At 38.9% G+C, this 20147-nt stretch overlaps 1 protein-coding gene across 1 annotated transcript in view; it reads left to right on the top strand.

The window, feature by feature from the left end:
- TMTC1 (transmembrane O-mannosyltransferase targeting cadherins 1) overlaps positions 1-20147 on the top strand; it is a 274216-nt gene that overhangs the window by 128636 nt on the left and 125433 nt on the right. The window contains exon 8 of the mRNA XM_055318820.1: positions 17591-17780. Coding sequence (XP_055174795.1) covers positions 17591-17780 — 190 coding nt within the window. The remainder of the gene's footprint in view (positions 1-17590; positions 17781-20147) is intronic.

Raw genomic sequence — 20147 nt, 5'->3', positions numbered from 1 at the left:
CCCTGACATATATTTCTATTAAGGAATCTTGAGTGTGCCTTAGAAATCCTATCATATCCAGCCTCTAGTCTTATCTTTTCCAGGTAGTCTAGACACTTAAAAATAGTTGTTTATGCCTTATAGTTTTAAAAATGTTGTTTCACTAATCATGACCTCTCTACCCAGCTTTTTGTTAATGTTGCAATCTGCTTGTCCTTTTTAGGTAGCTCTCACTGGCTTTCAAAATTTCCAGGATCCTTGTCTGGATATTTTTAGCTCATTGATAAATTATTTCAGGTTCTGTAGCTCCTTAAATAGCTACATTCCCCCCCAGAATAGACTATTGTGAACTCACCAACCAGTTATTTTCACTCCTGTGTCTTTGGCAAACAAGCGCCTACCCTGTGGTCCTTAGCGTCAGGCCAGGTGCCTTTGGTCTCTGACTTGCTGCCCTCCTGTCTATACTGCTTAGCCGCCAGGGGTATTCAGTTACATTTTTATCCTACTGGTGGCAGAAAAAAATTGTTTGGTGGAACCTCTGGCTAAAATTAGTATCTTGGACCAGTCATTTGCCAGGTCCTGCCTTTCACTTCCATGGCATAATATATACTTTTGCAGAGGGGTCTGATACACATTTCATCAAGGACTTACGGTCTGTGAATCCATCTACATGACTGTTTTCAGGTCATTTGATCAATATAAAGTGATAGAATGCAATATCCTAACACCCATATATTCTTCCCCCTTTTCCTTTAAAAAAACATATCTTTCTTCTTGGGGCACCTGGGTGGTGCAATTGGCTTACTATCCAACTCTTGTTTCTGGTTCAAGTCGTGATCTCAGGGTCGTGAGATGGAGCCCCACATTGGGCCCTGTGCTCAGTGTGGAGTCTGCTTGAGATTCTCCCTCTCTCTCTGCTCCCCACCGCCCCCCTCCCCCCAAAAAAACCCATGTCTTTCTATTTCTGCATTTCATGCTTAAAATACGTAGATACCCAGGGACATTTCAATGACAGTTGCTATAAATGGCTTTTCACATTCCTCTGAGGTGGCTACATTATAATTGACTCTTTTGAGCACCCAGAAAATTGTCTTTAATTCCTTTCTCAAGTAAGGTTTCTATTCTGCTTGCATAATTGTTTGACCTTTGGTAGGCTGAAGATTCTTAAATTGGATTACCTTGGTCTGTTTCCTAGTTCTGTTGGGTTTTCTTTCCTTCTCATCAGCTGAGCGATAGCTCTGATTTGGCGGGCTCTGTGAGCTCATCATTACTAATCACAGGTTTGTCATCCAGCTGTGTCAGTCTGCCTCATTGCCGTTCCACCTCTTTTATTGAGCTTATAAACTCCAAACAACTTTTATAGCATCTTTGCTTCTATCTTGCAAGTATTATATCTTCTTTTAAAATCGATATAACTTACACTCTATTATCAGATGAGAATTTTCAGACTAGCTTTCTCTTTCTTTAATAATTGCTGTAGTTTTTACTATATTGCAATAGTTAGCATAGTTATTACTGTAAAAGATTGCTATAGTTATTAACATGTAATTAAAAAAATCCTAATAGTTTTAAGAGTTACCTGGGCAAGTTTTCCCTTGTTTCATTCAGATGATTTTTTGTGGCTTTAGTTCTGAGATTTCTTCACTTTTAAATTATCTGTTTCCATGTGTTTAGCTAAGTAAGAGGAGATACTCTGTCATTTTCTGTTTACCAGCATTGGGATGCAAAATCATTGTGGTTTGCTCATGAGAATCCTTTGTTAAAAGAATTATTGAAGACATGAGAATAAGACTACAGATGACTGTGTGATATTTACTGTAATGTAGGGCATTGTCTAACAAACCTAGAAGAATACAGCTTTGACTTATTTACACCTACAGTACTATATTTTATAACTCTGTCAACTTAGAACTTAACATATGGAATAGGTTAGGTGTGATTATTTTCTCTGTAGTAGGAAATAAGACTTCAAATGTTATAGTTTTGTTGTCTTGTAGGACATTGAACAAATTTGTGTCAAATTTATCAATCTCATCCCTTTTTATTTTGTCATGGACCATATAACCCATTTTTTTTCAAATTTAATTGGAGTATATTGATATATGTATACATTTATATATATTTTATATATATTCTATCTATATATCTATTAATAACCTTATAGACATATAATTTTCATCCTGTACAATTCACCTATTTAAAGTATACAATCCAGTGGTTTTCTCTATACTCACAGAATTGTGCAACCATCATCACAATCAATTTTAGAGCATTTTCATCTCCCAAAAGGAAATCTTCTATCCATTAGCAATTACTTCATATTTTTCTTAGCCCTCCCCCACCCACCCCAGATAATCATCAATCTGCTTTTTACCTCTGTTGAGTTACCGGTGCTGAATGTATCTTATCAATGGAATCAAATAGTATGTGGTCTTTTATGACTGGCTCCTTTCACTTAGCGTAATGTATTCAGAATTCACCCATGTTGTAGTATGTATTCATACTCCATTCTTTTTTAATTCCCCAGTAATATGCTAAAGTATAGGTGTAACACTTTTTATTTTACCTTTCATCTTTGATGGCTGTTATGAATAATGTTGCTATGAACATTCACTTACAAGTTTTTGTTTGAATGTATGTTTTCATTTCTCTTACACTAATGTACTTAGGAGTTGAATTGCCAGGCCATAGAAGTTGACTTTGTATTTAACTTTTTGAGAAACTGCCAGACTACTTACCAAAGCAGCTGTACCATTTTACATGTCCACCTGCAGTATCTGAGGGTCCAGTTTCTCCATATCCTTACCAACACTTCTCTTTTTGACAGTCTTTATGTTATTTTAATTATAGCTGTACAAGTGGGTATGAAGTGGTGTTTCATTATGGTTTTGATTTGCTTTTCCCTTATGGCTAATGATGTTGAACATCTTTTCATGTGCATATTGGCCACTTCTATATCTTCTCCAGAAAAAATGTCTATTCAGATTCTTTGACCAGTTTTTCTTTCTTTGACCAGTTTGTAATTATTTTTATTATCAAGGGTTTTTATTATTTTATTATTTACTTTTTATTGTTGAGTTGTAATAGTTCTCTATATATTCTAGATACAAGTTGCTTATCAGTACATGATTTATAAACATTTTCTATCTTTCTGTGGGTTGTTCTTCCCCTTTCTTGATGGTGTCCTTTTGAGCACAAGTGTTTTTAAATTTGATCAAATCCAGGCTATTTTGTTGTTGTTGCTTGAGCTTATATCTAAGAAGGCTTTGCCTAATCCAAATTTTCTTTTTAAATTGGCTTTGTCAAGTATCTGGTTGCCTTATTAAACAGTTATATAAACCTTTATTTTCACTGTGTATTTATATAAGGATTAAATTTTTAATGTTTTTAAAATCACACTTTGATCCAGTTTATGTTAACAGTAATTTGGAAGCAGAATTTTAAGTCAGATTTAGAATTTGATTTCTTATACTTGATTATTTATCACTGAACGTGTCAAATCACAAGGTAAATCAATAAAGTATTGAAGGATCATCATTATCAGAATACACTGACAGTAAGGTTCTTAATTTTTTGCCTTTCCATTTTAACCCAAACATTCAGATTGTATTAGCTGTCAAGAATTTGATGTGACTAATCAATAAATTTTTCAACCCATAATTAATTGAGATTGTGTGGATTAGTTGAATGGTATGACATTGAATTATAAACATTTCCATTTTAGACCTGAGAAGAAAAGTGTAAGTAGAATTTAAAGAATGGAGGAGATACTATAGTTTGCATGGCTTTCTCTTTTTTTTTTTTTTTTTTTTCATATTTTACCTATTTATTCCTGAGAGACACACAAAGAGAGGCAGAGACCTAGGCAGAAGGAGAAGCAGGGTCCCTGCAGGGAGCCCAGTGTAGGACTCAATCCTGGGACCCCGGGATCACAACTTGAGCCAAAGGCAGATGCTCAGCCACTGAGCCACCCAGGCATCCCATGCATGGCTTTCTCTTGACAAGCAAGTTCCTTGGGCCCAATTGTCCCAGCCAAATAACCTAGTAATCATGACTGACTACTACCTTTCTTTCATCCCTCACCTCTAAGCGGTCATATAGTCCTATACCTTTGATCTTAATACTGCTAGAATTTTTTCACAGTCTCTATCCCTGCTGCAACCATTTTCATTAAGCTCCGTGTGGTCTCTCACCTGCATTACTGAAATCCTCCTAACTTGTCTTTCTCCCCACAGTTTGGTCTCCTCTAATATATCTTCCACACTATTTCCAAATGATATTTCTCACTGGCTTAATATTTAAAGGTCAGTGGTTGTCTATACTCTTTAGGATAAGGAGTAAGGAGTTTTGACCATGGTTTTTCTCTTCAGGCTCATCTCTTGATACCCCTCTGCCCTTCCTCCCTAACCTTAGACATTAACCATCTTAACCTGCTTTAGTTCCCTAAATGCCTTTTACCTCAGAGTTTTTTTATTGTTGATTCTAGAAGATCTTGCCAGAACCTTCTCAAGCATGTTCCCTGAACCACTACAACCTAACACCTCAGAATCCTGGGACCCTCCCAGACCCCCATCCATCCTATTTACCTGTGCTGTCTGTTTCTCAGTCTAAGCCCAGCCCATTCATGAAGACTCAGGTAAGTGCAGAAAGGTTTCTCTGATATAAAACTTACAGTAACTGCTCCGCACTCGCAGGCTATACACTTAGTTATTTCCAGCAGAGTGTGAATTTGCTCTAGTAAGAGTGCTCTTTTCTTGAATTCAGGATCTGGTTTTTTACTTGGGAGGAAGAGGGAACTCTGTCCATTTTTTGTTTTGTCAGGTTGGCTCTCCTGCTTCCTTTCTGGGTCTTTCACAGTTCTTGCACCTTTGAATGCCCAGATAACTGTAGCTAGAGTATTGTTTAAATAACTCACAATAGACTCTCTGTTATCTTCTTTGAAATTGCCCTAAATTCAGATTTTATTAAATTACTTAAAAACATTTTTACAGTTAAGAAAATTTTGCCCTCATAAGTCCAAATCCTTCCATCCCTCTCATCCCACATGGAATTTCTGTAGGAACGAGGGCCACGACGGAAGTTTTTACCAGAAGTGAAAGAGCATGAGTAGTGACCTGCCCCCCCCAAAATGTACTGAAACAGAAGGACAAAAAATAAAAATAAAAAAAATACCATGGTAGTGATTTCAGCAATTTGAGGTTGAAAATTTTGCATTTGAAACTTTGGGGATTGGATTTGAGAGTAGAAGGTGGAAACCTAAAGCCAAGGATTAAGGCATGAGTTTGTAGTAAGAATCCTGACCTAAAAGGATAAAATCGAGGACAAGTTGAGTACAGCATAGCTGAGAGTGAGAGTGAGAGTGATGAGAGCGAGAGCAGTTGTCTAGATCTGTACTGTCCACTGTGGGAGCCACGAGTCACATGAGGCTGCTATTGGGCACTTCCAATGTGACTAGTCTGAATTGAGATGTGCTATAAGAATAAATGAAGTCTACCTGGGATTTTGGAGATGAAATCCTGTAAGAAAAAAAAAGAAATTAAAATATACCACTAATAATTGACTATATGTTGAAGTGATATTTTAAGTCTACTTATTGAAACAAAATACATTACCAAAATTATCGTGTTTCATTTTACTTTTTTTAAGTGTAGCTAACAGAAAATTTGAAATGATTTTTGAAATCATTTGAATTTGAAATGAAATGCTTTTGTTGTATTTCCATTGGACAGCACTGGCCTAAATCAAGCACTGGGGCTCTTGGCCTGAGGAGGGTGAAGGATGAGCAGGCTGGCAAGGAGTAAGTGGTGCATGGAGCCCACACCACATCCTCCACAGCATTCCTCTGCCTCTGGTCTGGGGGTTTCTTCTAGTCTGCCAACTCATGTTTTGTTCAGCTGATTTTGAGTGGTGGGAGGATTTTACTGCATTTCACCTTTGGGTGTGAAGACTAACTTCAATTTGAGTTCCATGTGAACAAAATGTGCTTTAGAGCCCAAGACCATGCATGCTCATGACACTTCTTTTAAATTGCTGCCCCAAATTGTGCCCTGACTACAGCCATCCAGGGCTTTATGATTTTACTCCACTTGGGTTGCCAAACCTGCATGAGTCTCTAAAACACTTGGGAATCATGTTGAAGTTTCAGTTCTGGGGTCCAATGCCCCAAGATTCTGCTTCTGCAATTTTGGTACACTGCATTTGAGAAGTGATAGAAGAGGTTTATGTGCGACTTGTTCTGTCACAGAATTGTCTTTTGCCCCAGGATTTACTCATCTGCTTATATTAAATCTCTTCAGAAATGTGATACTTCAAGAGTCACCTGGGTGGCTTAGTGGTTGAGCGCCTGCCTTTGACTCAGATTGTGATCCTGGGGTTCTGGGATCGAGTCCTGCATTGGACTCTCCATGGGGAGCCTGCTTCTCCCTCTGGCTGTGTCTTTGCCTCTCTCTCTGTATCTCTCATGAATAAATAAATAAAATCTTAAAAAAAAAAGAAAAGAAAAGAAAAGAAATGCGATACTTCAACATTCAATCTTGTAAATCTTGGATTAAAATTAAGAACAAAAGCCCAAATTAAGGATGACTTCTGCATAGGGCTGGAGCCTGCAGAAGTAAAAACACAATGATCCACTATGAAAGCCCCTCTCTGCAGCTGCTCCCTAGTAATTGGTTTCCATCTGACAGATCAGAAGGGGACAGGATGTAAAGCTGTGTATACTTGATGGAAGAAGTATTGCCTTTATGATGTTGTTAATGGTTGTCTTTCAAATTCAGGAAATAGAATAGGATTTTCAGTGAAAGAATATAAAGGCCCCCTATCAGCATCATGTATTTTCATGAGATATGGTCCTGGATAAGAATGTAGAATATATCTACTTAAGTGGGTAGATCTATTTCTGCTGTTCTGAAATCTTGGCAAAGGCTTGTATTACTTTGTAGGAAAACATCAAGATAGGAAATAATAAGATGAAGGTAGAACTCAGCCCCTTCCTTCTGAAGAAGCTTCTTTTTCCATTTTCAGTTGATAGTTTCAAACAGGCACAAACAAAACCTTAGGTTTTAATTGTTACAGCCTTGGGGCACTATGTCTTCCTCATCTTTATAGCTCTTGGACCCCCTAATGTATGGGCTATTTCATAATAAACTCTGAATAAATTGAATTCAAATGTAAATTATTATTTTAAAATGCCTTGTGTGTTTCAGTTGAGCTATATTCTGTTCTTGCTCTAGCAACCAACTGGGCCTTGTGTTAGGGGGTCCCCCTACATGTGTTTTTTTGGAATTGAAACTGAAGTTACTCTGATTTTTAAAGCAGTGATTACCAAAGTAGGGTCAATATCAGGATCACCCAGGGAAGTACGTTAAAAATAAAGATTTCCTGGTTCACACCCCAGAATTTCTGAAAGAATAGTTGGGTAAGAAACTCTTTATTTGACCAGGAACCTAAGTGGTTCTGGAGGCAGTTGGGTGAAATCCTCAGGTATAAAATGTGTCCTCTGTGGCTGAAGAGCTCTCTGCCAAGAAAGTAACTTCTTGGGGATGAAGGAGGTTATCAAGGTCACTGAGAGTCATTTCCCTAACTGAAATGACACCACGTAATAGTAATTGACCTATTTTGTCTTGGACCCTGGGGATGAAGGGGAGAAATATAGGGGAAGGGGAGAAGTATAGGGAAGAGAAAAGGGGAGGGAGCCTGAGGAGGCAGCTCATGGAGGGAGCACTTGCTGCCTCAGGACTAGGGATTGGTTGTTGGAGATTGCTGGTCCCGATCACTCATTGATGCTTCATTTCTTAAAGAAAATTATATAAGCCTTTGAATCTACATATCGTGTTTGTATTAGAATCTTAAATCCCTGAGAAACTAATAAAAATTGAAGTAACAATTCACTTCTTTTTTCCTAACATTGAAACATAAAGACAAAGATTGCTTTTTCATAAGGAATAAAATGCCAAACCCAGGCTTTTTATTTAAGGATTTGATTTCTTGCTGTGTGATGCTCTAACAAACATTTATTTCAGTGCAGTCATCTGTTTACTGTGCTGTAGAGGGGATCACACACTGGCTTTAAGTTATTGTCAGCCCTGCTTTAACTATAAAGGTAGAATTTGTTTTTTTGTTTTGTTTGTTTTGGTTTAATATAAAAGCTGAAATTCTTCTAGGCTTCACTGTTTAAGAAATAAGTCAGCAACTTAGGCAGGTGCTTTTCCACGAATTACCAACATCTGATCCATTGTATTTCTTTTCTACACTAATAAAGATGCGTGAATGGAAGACTATGATGCAGAATTCCATGTGGAGCCAATGAACAGTGTCTTATGTGGAGGCTCTGCTATGGGTTTGCTGTGGGACATTGAATGAGTCACGTGTCCATAAAGCTGTTTCCCAACTGCAAAAATAAGGCTAATACCTATTTCATAGGGATTGTGTTGGGGGATCAGCTACTCCCGATATGCAAATACTTCATGAACTAGAAAGTGCTGTACATGTTTAAGGGATTTTTAATGTCCTTGGATATGGTTCATTAGTATATCAATAGGATTCTTCTGTTGGATATCTGGAAATCTCTGCCCAATGCATAGTAAGCAGTTAGTGCGAGTTTGCTCAGTGAAAGCCAAACCTATGTTCCATGAGAGAAAGTGTGTTGGTTTGAAATAAAGATACTGTTAAATGCTTTATAGAAAGAAACAGCCCTTAGGTAAGAAATGGACCAAGTATTTATTTTGCAGAAAGTGTTATTTCCTTATTATTTATTTATTGGCATATATATATATATATATATATATATATATATGGGTGAGAAGTTGTTGCTGACAGTCTTATGTGTTGAAATTCAAGTTTTTCCTACTCTGATGAAGCTGTCTCTGCTAATAGAGTAGTGGTATTAATGGCACATTAAAAAGGTCAGAGAGACCTCATGACATTTCAGATTCACTTTATTATTTATCCATGGTAACAAGAGTTCTCACTTAAACTATATTCATTGCAGTTTAATATAAAATAAGAAAATATAAGGCTGGCATAGCTTTTAAATGATGCTTCTGTGACATATGAGGAGAGGGGTCTTTCCTCATGCATTCCTCACTCCAATGGTGTGCCATGAGGTAGCCCATGCTGGGTGCTGAGGGGGCCACATGAAAGCGGAATCTTCAGTCTGCACCCTTTAGCTACCCGCCTGGACAACTGGAAACCCTGCGGGTAGCCCTTATAGGGCCATATAAAAACTTAAGTGGTTGCTTCAGGCCAAAAACAAAAGTATAAAATGGAAATATTTTGGATTTTTAGGTAATATTTTAATATCCGGTTAATTTCTTAAAATCCACCAAATCTATCCATTTAAAAAGCCAAGTGCTAGGGAAATAAACCATCCATGAGACACAGCACTGCCCCCAGGAGCTTCTGCTTTGTGGACAGACCGACACACGAACACGCACTTACAGGGCGGTGTGGGAGCCTAGGCAGGGCTGTGGGAACACAGAAAGGGACCCAGCCAGGCCCAGCAGCGGACTGTGACAGGCAAGGTTTGTCAGAGGATGTGACATCCTCGCTGGGACCTGGAGGGTCAGCAGGAGCTGGAGTTCAGCGGCCTGTGAGAGTTGGTTCCAGAAGGTGGTGAGCTGAGAGGTGCTGCTCTCAGGAACCAGACACCTGAGAGAGAACTCTGAAGACTGTAGTGACGATTGTGTGTGGACAAGGGAAAAAGAGAGGTGGGGATGCCCTCATAACCAGCTCCAGTTTCAGTTCTCAACAGGTGCTCCAGGAAGCTCATGAGATGGAGCAAATATGGAGAAGCAGGGCAGCCATGAGGAAGGCCTGTGGCCCAAAGGGAGGGTGTGCTGTCTTGCTTAATGGTAGCCACTTAGTTTGGGTTCATGAGAAACCTGGTTTTACTCTTACTTTCTGTCTTTGGATTTTTTTAAGAAAACATTTTATTTATTCATGAGAGACACACAGAGAGAGGCAGAGACATAGGCAGAGGGAGATGAGAAGCCTGATGTGGGACTCAATCCCAGAATCCCAGGATCATGACCTGAGCCAAAGGCCGATGCTCCACCACTGAGCCACCCAGATGTCCCATTGTCTTTGGATTCTTCTGGGACATTTTAAAATAGCCCTACCTTTATTTTTTTGTTGTTTTTATTTTTCTTCTTCTGTTTGTTGTTTTTTTCTTCTTCTTCTTCTTTTATTTATTTATTTATTTATTTATTTATTTATTATTATTATTATTATTTTTTAATTTATGGTAGTCACACACACAGAGAGAGAGAGAGGCAGAGACACAGGCAGAGGGAGAAGCAGGCTCCATGCACCGGGAGCCCGACGTGGGATTCGATCCCGGGTCTCCAGGATCGCGCCCTGGGCCAAAGGCAGGCGCCAAACCGCTGCGCCACCCAGGGATCCCTTATTTATTTTTTTTTGAGAGAAAGTGAGCATGCACACACCATATGGGAGGGTCAGAGGGAGAAGGAGAGAGACAGAAAGAGAATCCTCAGGCAGGCTCCAGGCTCAGTGTAGAGCATGACATGGGGCTCCATCTCACCATCCTGAGATTGCCAGCTGAGCTAAAATTAAGAGTTAGACACTTAAATGAGCCATCCAGGTGCCCCAAAATAACTTTACCTTTTATTGAGCTGGTTTGATTAAAACTTTGGTTCTTATAATCCAGCAGAACTTTAAAAACAAAATACAGTGAGAAGCTGGTGAGAATCATTTGGATCTCTTTCTCAATTTCACTAAGGGTTTAGAATTGGTCTTGCCATCTCTGTTCCCAGATGCTCAATCAGCAAGTGTTCAGTGGTACTGCTAGGCTTTGGTCCTGGGAAGCCTGAAGAGTCCTGGCACCTTCTAGTCTGTTGTTATGGAGGAGCAAAGGGATGATGGCGCCAGACTACCATCTACATAGTCCATTTAGCTGGGGTTGCCTTGTGACTTTCTGCCCTGGCCCTGTGTCCTGGGGGTCAGGTCCTGCTTCCAATCACCCTGTCCTTGTCTATAGATGGTTTTCCTTGATTTCCTTTTCTTGTGGGTGTCTTCTGTTTCTGTTCTATATTATCATTATCATGTTCATCCATGTTGTTGTAGTCATTCTTGTTGCTGAGTAGATTTCCTTTGAATGGATATATTACAATATGTATCCATTTTATTATAGATGGACATCTGGTTGTCTCCAGCTTGGGACTATTAAGAAGAGTTGTGAACATTGTTGTAAATGTCTCTTGGTAAACATCTGTATGCAGTGCTGTTGGGTATAAAGTCAGGAGTAGATTTGCTAAAACACACATGCATTTATTATGCATTTATCACTTCCTGCCGTTCTCCAGAGTAGCTTCATTCAATTTATAGGATTATTTCAAAGTTCCCATTTCCTCACATCCTCACCCAATACTGTTGTGATATTTTTCATTTTAGACATTTTAGCAAGAGTCATTTTATAATTTTTTATATTACACATTTTTTTATATTACACATTTTTAATTGTCTACTCTAATTTGACCCATATTCTTATCTGTCCTCAGAGTGTCATGTTCATGTACAGTTTGAAGCCATTTGGTGGCTCTGCCTGGACTTGTTCATCTCCCATCTCTCCACCTGTTTAAATTCTGCAGATTCATCCTTGAATCTCCCATTTTTCATTCATCTCTCATTTCTTAGAACTTCATTGATATTTGATCTTTCTTTTCCCCAGTTACTCAACCATGTAATGTGTATATGTGTTCTTACCACTAATGCTGTGAAATGCCCTTTTGAAGAGTAGCAGACTAGATCTTAATACCCTCCAGCACCTAGAAAAGTGAGCAGAATTAATTAATCAACATTTATTGAATTCCAGTGAGGATGTTCTGTCTATGGAGAAGGGTAGTGGCTTTCTTTGGCTAGTAATGATAGGAGGTAGAAGATGCTAATGATGATAAGAAGCAGGATAACCTGAAAAAAAGCTTGCTATTATTGCTGGGGCATAGTGAGACTGTGGAGACCCTTTTAAAGCATCAATGGTAACTTAAGAGTTGGAAATAGAGGACAGTAGGACAGGTAGGATGGGTAGGACAGATCAAAAAAACTTAGGGGCTAATGGCAGAGTCAGGACAGTGAGGGGTGTTCCATTCTGGTCAGCAGAAAGGTGGTTTATAGGGACTCTGGTCTATTGAACAGTGTTAGCTAATGCCCTTCCTGAGAGGACTCTGTATACAAGAGATTCCGTGTCCTGTGTTTATGAAATAATGAAGGACTTTTTGGTGAATGAGAAAGAAGGATCCTTTGAGCAGTAACATTTTTATTTATTTTTTAAGATTTTGTTTATTTATTCATGAGAGATACAAAGAGAGAGAGAGGCAGAGACACAGGCAGAGGGAGAAGCAGGCTCCATGCAGGGAGCCCGATGTGGGACTCGATCCCGGGACTCCAGGATCAGGCCCTGGGCTGAAGGCGGCACTCAACCGCCAAGCCATTGGGGCTGCCCGAGCAGTAACATTTTAAAATAAAACAAGCAAGTGCTGTATATTTCTGCTCGAGATGCATGATTTTTTCGCCTGTACCTATGCTAGGCATCTTCCTAGGATGAGGAAATACGTTAGGCTCATGTTAATTCTTAGCCAAAATGTTTTTTTTTTCAAAGACAAGGAACAGAATCTATGTGTATTTCTGCCCTTCCAACATTTTCATTTTTTTTCTTGGTAAGAATGAAGATTTAGATTTTAAGAGCCACCCAGTTTGTTCAGGTGCCATTAGATACACACCAGCTCCCCCACAGCCTCATCCTCCCTCTCCCATATTCCCTGGCTTGTCAGCACAGCCTCATGACTAAATTGTTCAAGTTGAATTCCTGTGTATTCCATTCCACTTTGTTGGTAAGATATTCTAGTGGCTTTCCTCCTGTTAGCGGAATTCATGGTAGAAAATGGGTGAATAATTCATTTTGGTTTTCTTCCTGCTTTAAAAAAAGAGAACTCAGCAGGGCAGAGATATTCAACAGATTATTCCATTTTTGAAATTTTAGCAGAAATAAACAAGATGATTAGTTTAAAATGTAATTCATAGTCAGTGAGTTAAAAGAAAGACTTGAGTTGCTGATTACACTAGCTCAACTGGCCCCCTAAAATGTAATTAGCTTTTGGCAAGATTTCAAGTGGCTTCTTTATGCTTAAATTTGCAGAAATTTTCCAATGCTGTTTCAGTATTCCAAATAGTTTTTAAAAAGAGTTTACTAGCAACATTGACCTGAATTCATATGTACTGTAAGGTAAGTGATATCTCTTGAGTTTCTGGAGACAATACATCTGTATTAAAAGGGGTAAGTTAATGGTGCTGATTTTCCTAGTGTTATAGGAAGCCAAGTTGCCTTTAGTTCTGTGGTTTACTCTACTGTTTTAATATATTTCAATTATAGCCTGTATAAAAAGTGACAATGAACATTTTTTAAAACTAAATAGCTACACAGAGATTGTAACTGAAAAGATATGGTTATTTATTCATTTTTTTTTTGTCAACCTGGCATTATTGCAAGTCTAGAAAATGTAAGAAGCTGGGGTACCTGGCTGACTGTTGGAAGAGCATGAAACTCTTGATCTCAGAATCATGAGTTTGAGCCCCATGTTGGATGTACAGATTACTTATATAAATTAAAAAAAAAAAAACTTAAAAAAAAAGAAAAGAAACTGAGGACAACTTTCAGGGCCAGGTCAAAATGTGAACTTAACAATTAAAATAAAAATTTCCACATTAGTGGGGGCGCCTGGGTGGCTCAATTCATTAAGTATCTGACCCTTGATCTCAGCTCAAGTCTTGACCTCAGGGTCTTGAGTTCAAACGCTGCATTGGGACCTTACCTTAAAAACAACAAAAAAAATCCACATTAGCATTTGCATCTATTCCATGGTCAAGCTGCAGTTGGATAAGATAAAGAAAGAAAATATTCCTGTTGCATTTTTGTCACCTACTTAAAGAAAATAGTTTTTATTATGGATGATAACAAATACATACAAAAGTAAAGCAGATGGCATAAAGAACCTCTACAGACCCATTACCTAGGTTCAAAATCATAGCTCATGGCCAATCTTGTTTCATACATACCCTCACCTCCTTCTGCACCCCAGTCCATCATTTTGAAGCAAATCTCAGACATAGTTTCATATGCATATTTTCAAGTGTATATTTCTGAAAGATAAGGATTCTTAAAAAATATAACCAGAATACCATTATCATCTTTAAATTTTAACAATGATTCTCTCGTGTCATATATCTGATTAATGTTTCAATTTTTCCTGCTCATAAGGAGTTATTTTTAATAATGATTTGTTTGAATTAGCACCTGAACAATAACTGCACTTTGTTTGATATGTCCCTTAGGTCTCACCTGACTTACAGATGCCCTCTTCTTTCTTCAGTCCTACCCCCTTTCCCATCACCCCTATTACAGTGTATTTGTTGAACAACCTGACATCGATTTGTTCTGTGGAATGGCAACATTCTGAATTTGTCACTTTGCATCCCTGTAGTGTCATGCAGCATGTTCTGGTGTTTTCTTTATTTGATGTAAACTGATAATAAAGGGCTTGATTACATTCAAGTTTAATCTTTTCTTTTTTGAGGGGGACAAGACTGCTTTAAAGGTGGAGATAGATAGATCCATCAGGAGGACATCTGGCTATTAGTCTCCCTTTCTGTGATGTTAAAATTTGTTAGTCAGTTCTAGGCACCTGATTTAGTGTGATCCATCCATTACAAAGTACCCTATCAGCTCCCACTTAATAATTTTAGCAGCCATTTATAATCATTGCTGGTAACTATTACGTCAAGAAGGAGAGATACCATTTTTTAAAAGTAATTTTTAAGACCTGGATATTAAGTGAGGGAGAAAGCATTGTGATTTTCCTGTTTGATGGTTCCACCTTCTTTAAAGCCAAGTCACAGCAAATCTTCCCTGAGCTAACAAGTGGATTGCATCAACTTAGAAGCTCTGTGAAAAAACAAAGCCCAAAGTGACCCAATCATCTTCCTGTGGAGTTGGCATTCTCTCATGAGACAATTTCTCAGCCCCAAGTGTAAAAGAGACAAGGCAGTGTTTTGTTTTGATTTTTGTTAAATAATAAAGCTTAGACTTCATTAAGCTTTCAGTGCATACCACACGATTTGAGCATTAATGTTTTATTAAAAATACCAACTGAGAGAAAAAGAGTCAGAAAACACCACTGAAGTATCCCCACCCCTGGTGCCCCTGGATGGCTCAGTCGGTTAAGTATCTGACTCTTGATTTCAGCTCAGGTCATGACCTCAGGGTCATGAGATCAAGCTCTGCCTCAGGCTCCATGCTCAGCTCAGAGTCTTCTTGAGATTCTGTCTTCCTCTCACTCTGCCTGTCCCTTGTTGTCTCTCTCTCTCTCAAATAATAAATAAATCTTTTTTTTTAAATAAAGATTGTATTTAGTTATTCATGAGAGACACAGAGTGAGAGAGGCAGAGACACAGGCAGAGGGAGAAGCAGGCTCCATGCAGGGAGCCCGACGTGGGACTCGATCCCGGGTCTCCAGGATCAGGCCCTGAGCTGAAGGTGGAGCTAAACCGCTGAGCCACCCGGGCTGCCCATAAGTCTTAAAGAAGGAAGGAAGGAAGGAAGGAAGGAAGGAAGGAAGGAAGGAAGGAAGGAAGGAAGGAAGGAAGGAAGGAAGAAAGGAAGGAAGGAAAGAAAGGAAGGAAGGAAGATCCCCACTCCTTCAACCCATTTCTTTGTTGGAGTTTGAGAGTTGGGACAGTGAGTGATCCTCATCTGGAAGGAAAGAGAGAAGAAAGAAAGAAAAGAAAGAAAGAAGATAGGAAGGAAAGAAGATCCCCACTCCTTCAACCCATTTCTTTGTTGGAGTTGAGAGTCAGGACAGTGAGTGATCCTCATCCCTAAGCCTCACCTCGCCATCACTGATGATTTGTTAACTGCCAATACTAGAGGGAAAGGAGGGAATGGAAGATCAGTTGGGAAGGTCTGGGAAGGGTGTTCCCAACTAGTAGCTGCTTTTTGAGAAGAATTCAAGGTGAAATACCTCTTTGTATTGAAAGCTAAGTTAGAAATTATTCCATCTAACCTCTTTGCCAGTCCAAGCATCCTTCCAAAAGAACGTGACAACTGACAGGTGACTTTCCTTCACATTGCGTACTGTTCTTCTTTAATTTTGTATATCTTGTTTTCACTGTTGGATTATGCATTTTTTTGAGGACAAGGAGTTTATCTAATTATTCTGTTTAATCCCATATAGGGTGTCAAACAGAAACACAGCTGGACATCAGTTAAAGCAGTGAAAATACATTTTATTCAGTAACAGCTGACAGCAAAGGAGAGGGCTGAGCACCACTCTGATTTGTGCCAGAGTGATTGGGCATTTTTAAGGGAGAGTGGGAGGGCTGGGCAGGCTGGGGCTCAGAAGAGGCCAAGAGGTGAAAGATTGCAAAGGAATGGTCCTCGAAGTGCATTTAGGCTGGTTGTGTCTGTGGGCTGGCAGTTAACCTCTTACAGATACTGGGCGATAGGCCCTTTCCTTCCTGATGATTACATTTTAAAGGCGTATCTCTCAGGTCCTTGAGAAAGATTGGGAGTCATGGGAGATACATATTCAAAATTGGAACCCCTTTATAGAACATGCTCTAAGACAGGGAGGTCAGAGGCCTCTTGTCAGGTATTGGCTAGAGCCAACAGTAAATTCTTCTGATAGCACCAAGCTTTCTCAGGCAAGCGTTCTAATGGGGGCGGGGGTCACCCTAGGGATGTGCCTCACGCTGCTAGGAGCCATGCTGGAGTTTGGCGTCCCCTAGTGCATGGTTTGGACGAAGTTTGTTATGTGCTGATAGTTCCATAGTTTTCAAGGGTCTAGACCACCACTCAATGAATTTGCATTGACTGAACACATTTAAATAAATTCAGTTTCCTCTACCCTAAAAAGAATGGGGTCCGTTGGAATGCCTTTCACCTTCCCTTTGTACCTAGACACAGCCAGGAAAGAGGAGCATCCCCTGCGTTCATTATTTCCCTTCTGTAGGTCTGTGCGTTCTTCTTAGCAGGATGATGGCTGTACTACTTCTTACCCTCCTGTTAAAGGCTAGCCCCTTCACTTGTGAATAAGAGACTTCATGTCCCTACCACAGATGCTTTAGTTTTTTGAAATAATTTGGTATGACCAATCTGTTATCAAGATGGTAAAATGGTTTACTATCTACAGCAGTTTCCTGGACTCTATGAAAAAAGGACAGTTTAAAGGTCTGTCTCTTGCCCAGGGACCCCCAACTAGCAGAACAGCATTTCTGTGGTATACTTCCATCAGACTTTTCCTTCTTGACATATATCTCTGGATGTAATGTATTTATTTGTATGACCATTTTAAAATATATGTCGTGGAAACTGTCTTTACTTGTTGCCCATTGAAAGGCCAGCACCTACCACAGTGCATGGAACTGTTAAGTATATTCCCAAATGGCCTATTTAATAACTAAATGAATGAGTGGCTTTCCATCTTGCCTTCTCTTTCCTGATAACATGGACAGTATACAAATGCCATTAATTAAACCATGATAATGAATGTTTGCAAAGTATCATGGACCTTGAGTTGTATTTCAGTGGTTGTTCTTCTCTTCACAGGTTCCTTACCTATTCCTACCTCTTGGCCTTCAATGTGTGGCTTCTGCTTGCACCTGTTACTCTGTGCTATGACTGGCAGGTCGGCAGTATTCCTCTGGTAGAGACCATATGGGACGTACGGAACTTAGCCACCATCCTTCTGGCAGTTGTGATGGCTTTACTGAGCCTTCATTGTTTAGCAGCCTTCAAGGTAATTTTCTTAAAATCCAACTGAACTCTCTGCATTTAAAGACAGATGCTCTATACTTAGTAATGCCTTCCCCACCCCCCCTTACCTCCCACCCCCCATCTCCAGGTGATCTAAGTCTAAATCGAATCTACTCTTTCATCTAAATTTTTTTTTAATTTTTAATTTTTCCAGGTAAGTGATAAATATTTTAAAGACCCTAATGGAGCTAGCAGATCATGGCCACCTTAATTATATATCTTTTTCTGTTCTTTCAACTCTGTAGAAATTGGATCTGAAAATAAATATTTGCAAACAAGAATTTTTTTTCCTGCTATAGTTGACTAATTTTTGTGGTAACTTGTTTGATTTCATGTAATGATAAATGAGATAATGATAATATATTCATAAGTGCTTAAAATATGGTTAAGATGTTACTTCCACTAATGACTGCCTGCCTGCCTGAGTTGGTTGGGTGATTCTCACTTCAAAAAAAAATACACTGTAAAACTGGAAAAATTATTAAATGCAGCATTTTCAAAAATGATCAAAGACAGCAAAGAACTTGAAAATGTTTACTTAGGAAAAACTGCCATTGCAGTTTTATTGGATAAGATACTTCTTGCTTGAGGGTATTCCCATACCCTCAGCCCCCTACCCCTCACCCCCACCTCCACCCCCTCACCCAGCTGGTGTGGAAAAAACCCACAGGTTTACTACTTAGAGGCTGATTTGGTGTGAGAGCGTTACAGAGCAGTAAGAAACCTAAGGGGGAACTTTTGGAAATGAGAGCTATGAAAGGGCTGAAATAATATGCTCCTCATGCCTTCATAGCTGGCTGCTAAACAGCATGGGGCTCCCCAGGGAGCCCAAGCAAAACTGAAGGGCTGGGGAGACTTATTTATTTGCTGGAAATTTGAATGAATTTTTTAACCCATACACAGGTTGGGCAACAGAAAGTAGAAGCTTCATTGGCTTGAGTTGTCATTGTATAACCTCTGTTGAAAGCATTGGCTGATCGAAAAGCTATTCAGGCACAAGAAGGGCAAAAGGAAAAAACAAAACAAAACCAAACCTGAGCAAAAATTTCCACTTTCTACAGAGAAACAGATTTTTCATTTTGAGTCTAGGCAAGTTCATTATATATTAAAACAGTAAAATCAGCAAATTTCAGAAGAACAAAATGTGATATGGAGTCCCTGCAATGTATGATACACATGCCTAGTTTTTAATCAGATTACTGGATATGTAAAGATATAGGAGAGTATGTCCCAAACACAGGAGGGGAGTAGTAAGTAGAAAGCAGAAGAGAATTATAAATCCAAAGGTAAGCTCACAGTTACATGCTCTATTGATTTTTGACAAAGTTACCAAGATAATTCAATGGGGTAGGGATAGTCTTTTAACTAAAAGGTACTGAAATAATGGAATATCTATAAGGAAAAAATATGACATATTTTTATATGTCATATATAAATATAACATAAGGGTTAAATGTTTAACCCTTAACCCTTATGTTATACTGTACACTTAGAAATTAATGCTAAGTGGATCACAGTTCTAAACAAAAGAATTAATTATGGCAAAATTCTTTTTTTTTTAATTTTTATTTATTTATGATAGTCACAGAGAGAGAGAGAGAGAGGCAGAGACACAGGCAGAGGGAGAAGCAGGCCCCATGCAGGGAGCCTGACGTGGGACTCGTTCCCAGGTCTCCAGGATCATGCCCTGGGCTGAAGGCAGGCGCTAAACCCCTGAGCCACCCGGGCTGCCCTAAGTGTCTGATTCTTGATCTCAACTCAGGTCTTGATTTTGGGGTCATGAATTCAAGCTCTGTGTTGGACTCTATGCTGGGCATCGAGCCTATTAAAAATATATATATATTTTTTGTTCATCAAAAGATAATGTTAAGTCTCTCAAAAGACAAGCCATAGATTGCAAGAAAGTATTTGCAAAACATATATGCATAAAGGATTTGTATCTGGGATATTTAAAGAGCTCTTAAAACTCAGTAATAAGACAACTCATTAAAAATGGGCAAAAGATTCAAACAGACACTTCACAGAAGATACACAAAGGTTAATAAACATATAGAAAGATGCTCAGCATCATTAGTCACTAGGGAAATGCTAATTAAAGCCACAAAAAGATATCACTCCACACCTACTAGAATGACTCATTCAAAAGATTCACAGTACTCAGTATTGGCCAGAATGTAGAACAACTGGAACCCTCATACTGATAAGGATTGAAAAACAGCTCAGCCACTTTGGAAAAATTTGACAGTTTCTTAAAAGTTAAATATGAAAATAAGCAATTTTACTCTTCAATATCTACCAAAGAGAGATAGAAACTTATATCCATTCAGGAGTCTTGTAAGTAAGTATTCAT

This window comes from Nyctereutes procyonoides, unplaced genomic scaffold (assembly GCF_905146905.1).
Source record: "Nyctereutes procyonoides isolate TBG_1078 unplaced genomic scaffold, NYPRO_anot_genome, whole genome shotgun sequence".
NCBI classification, from domain to species: Eukaryota; Metazoa; Chordata; class Mammalia; order Carnivora; family Canidae; genus Nyctereutes; species Nyctereutes procyonoides.
This window is presented reverse-complemented; position numbering and strand designations above follow the sequence as displayed.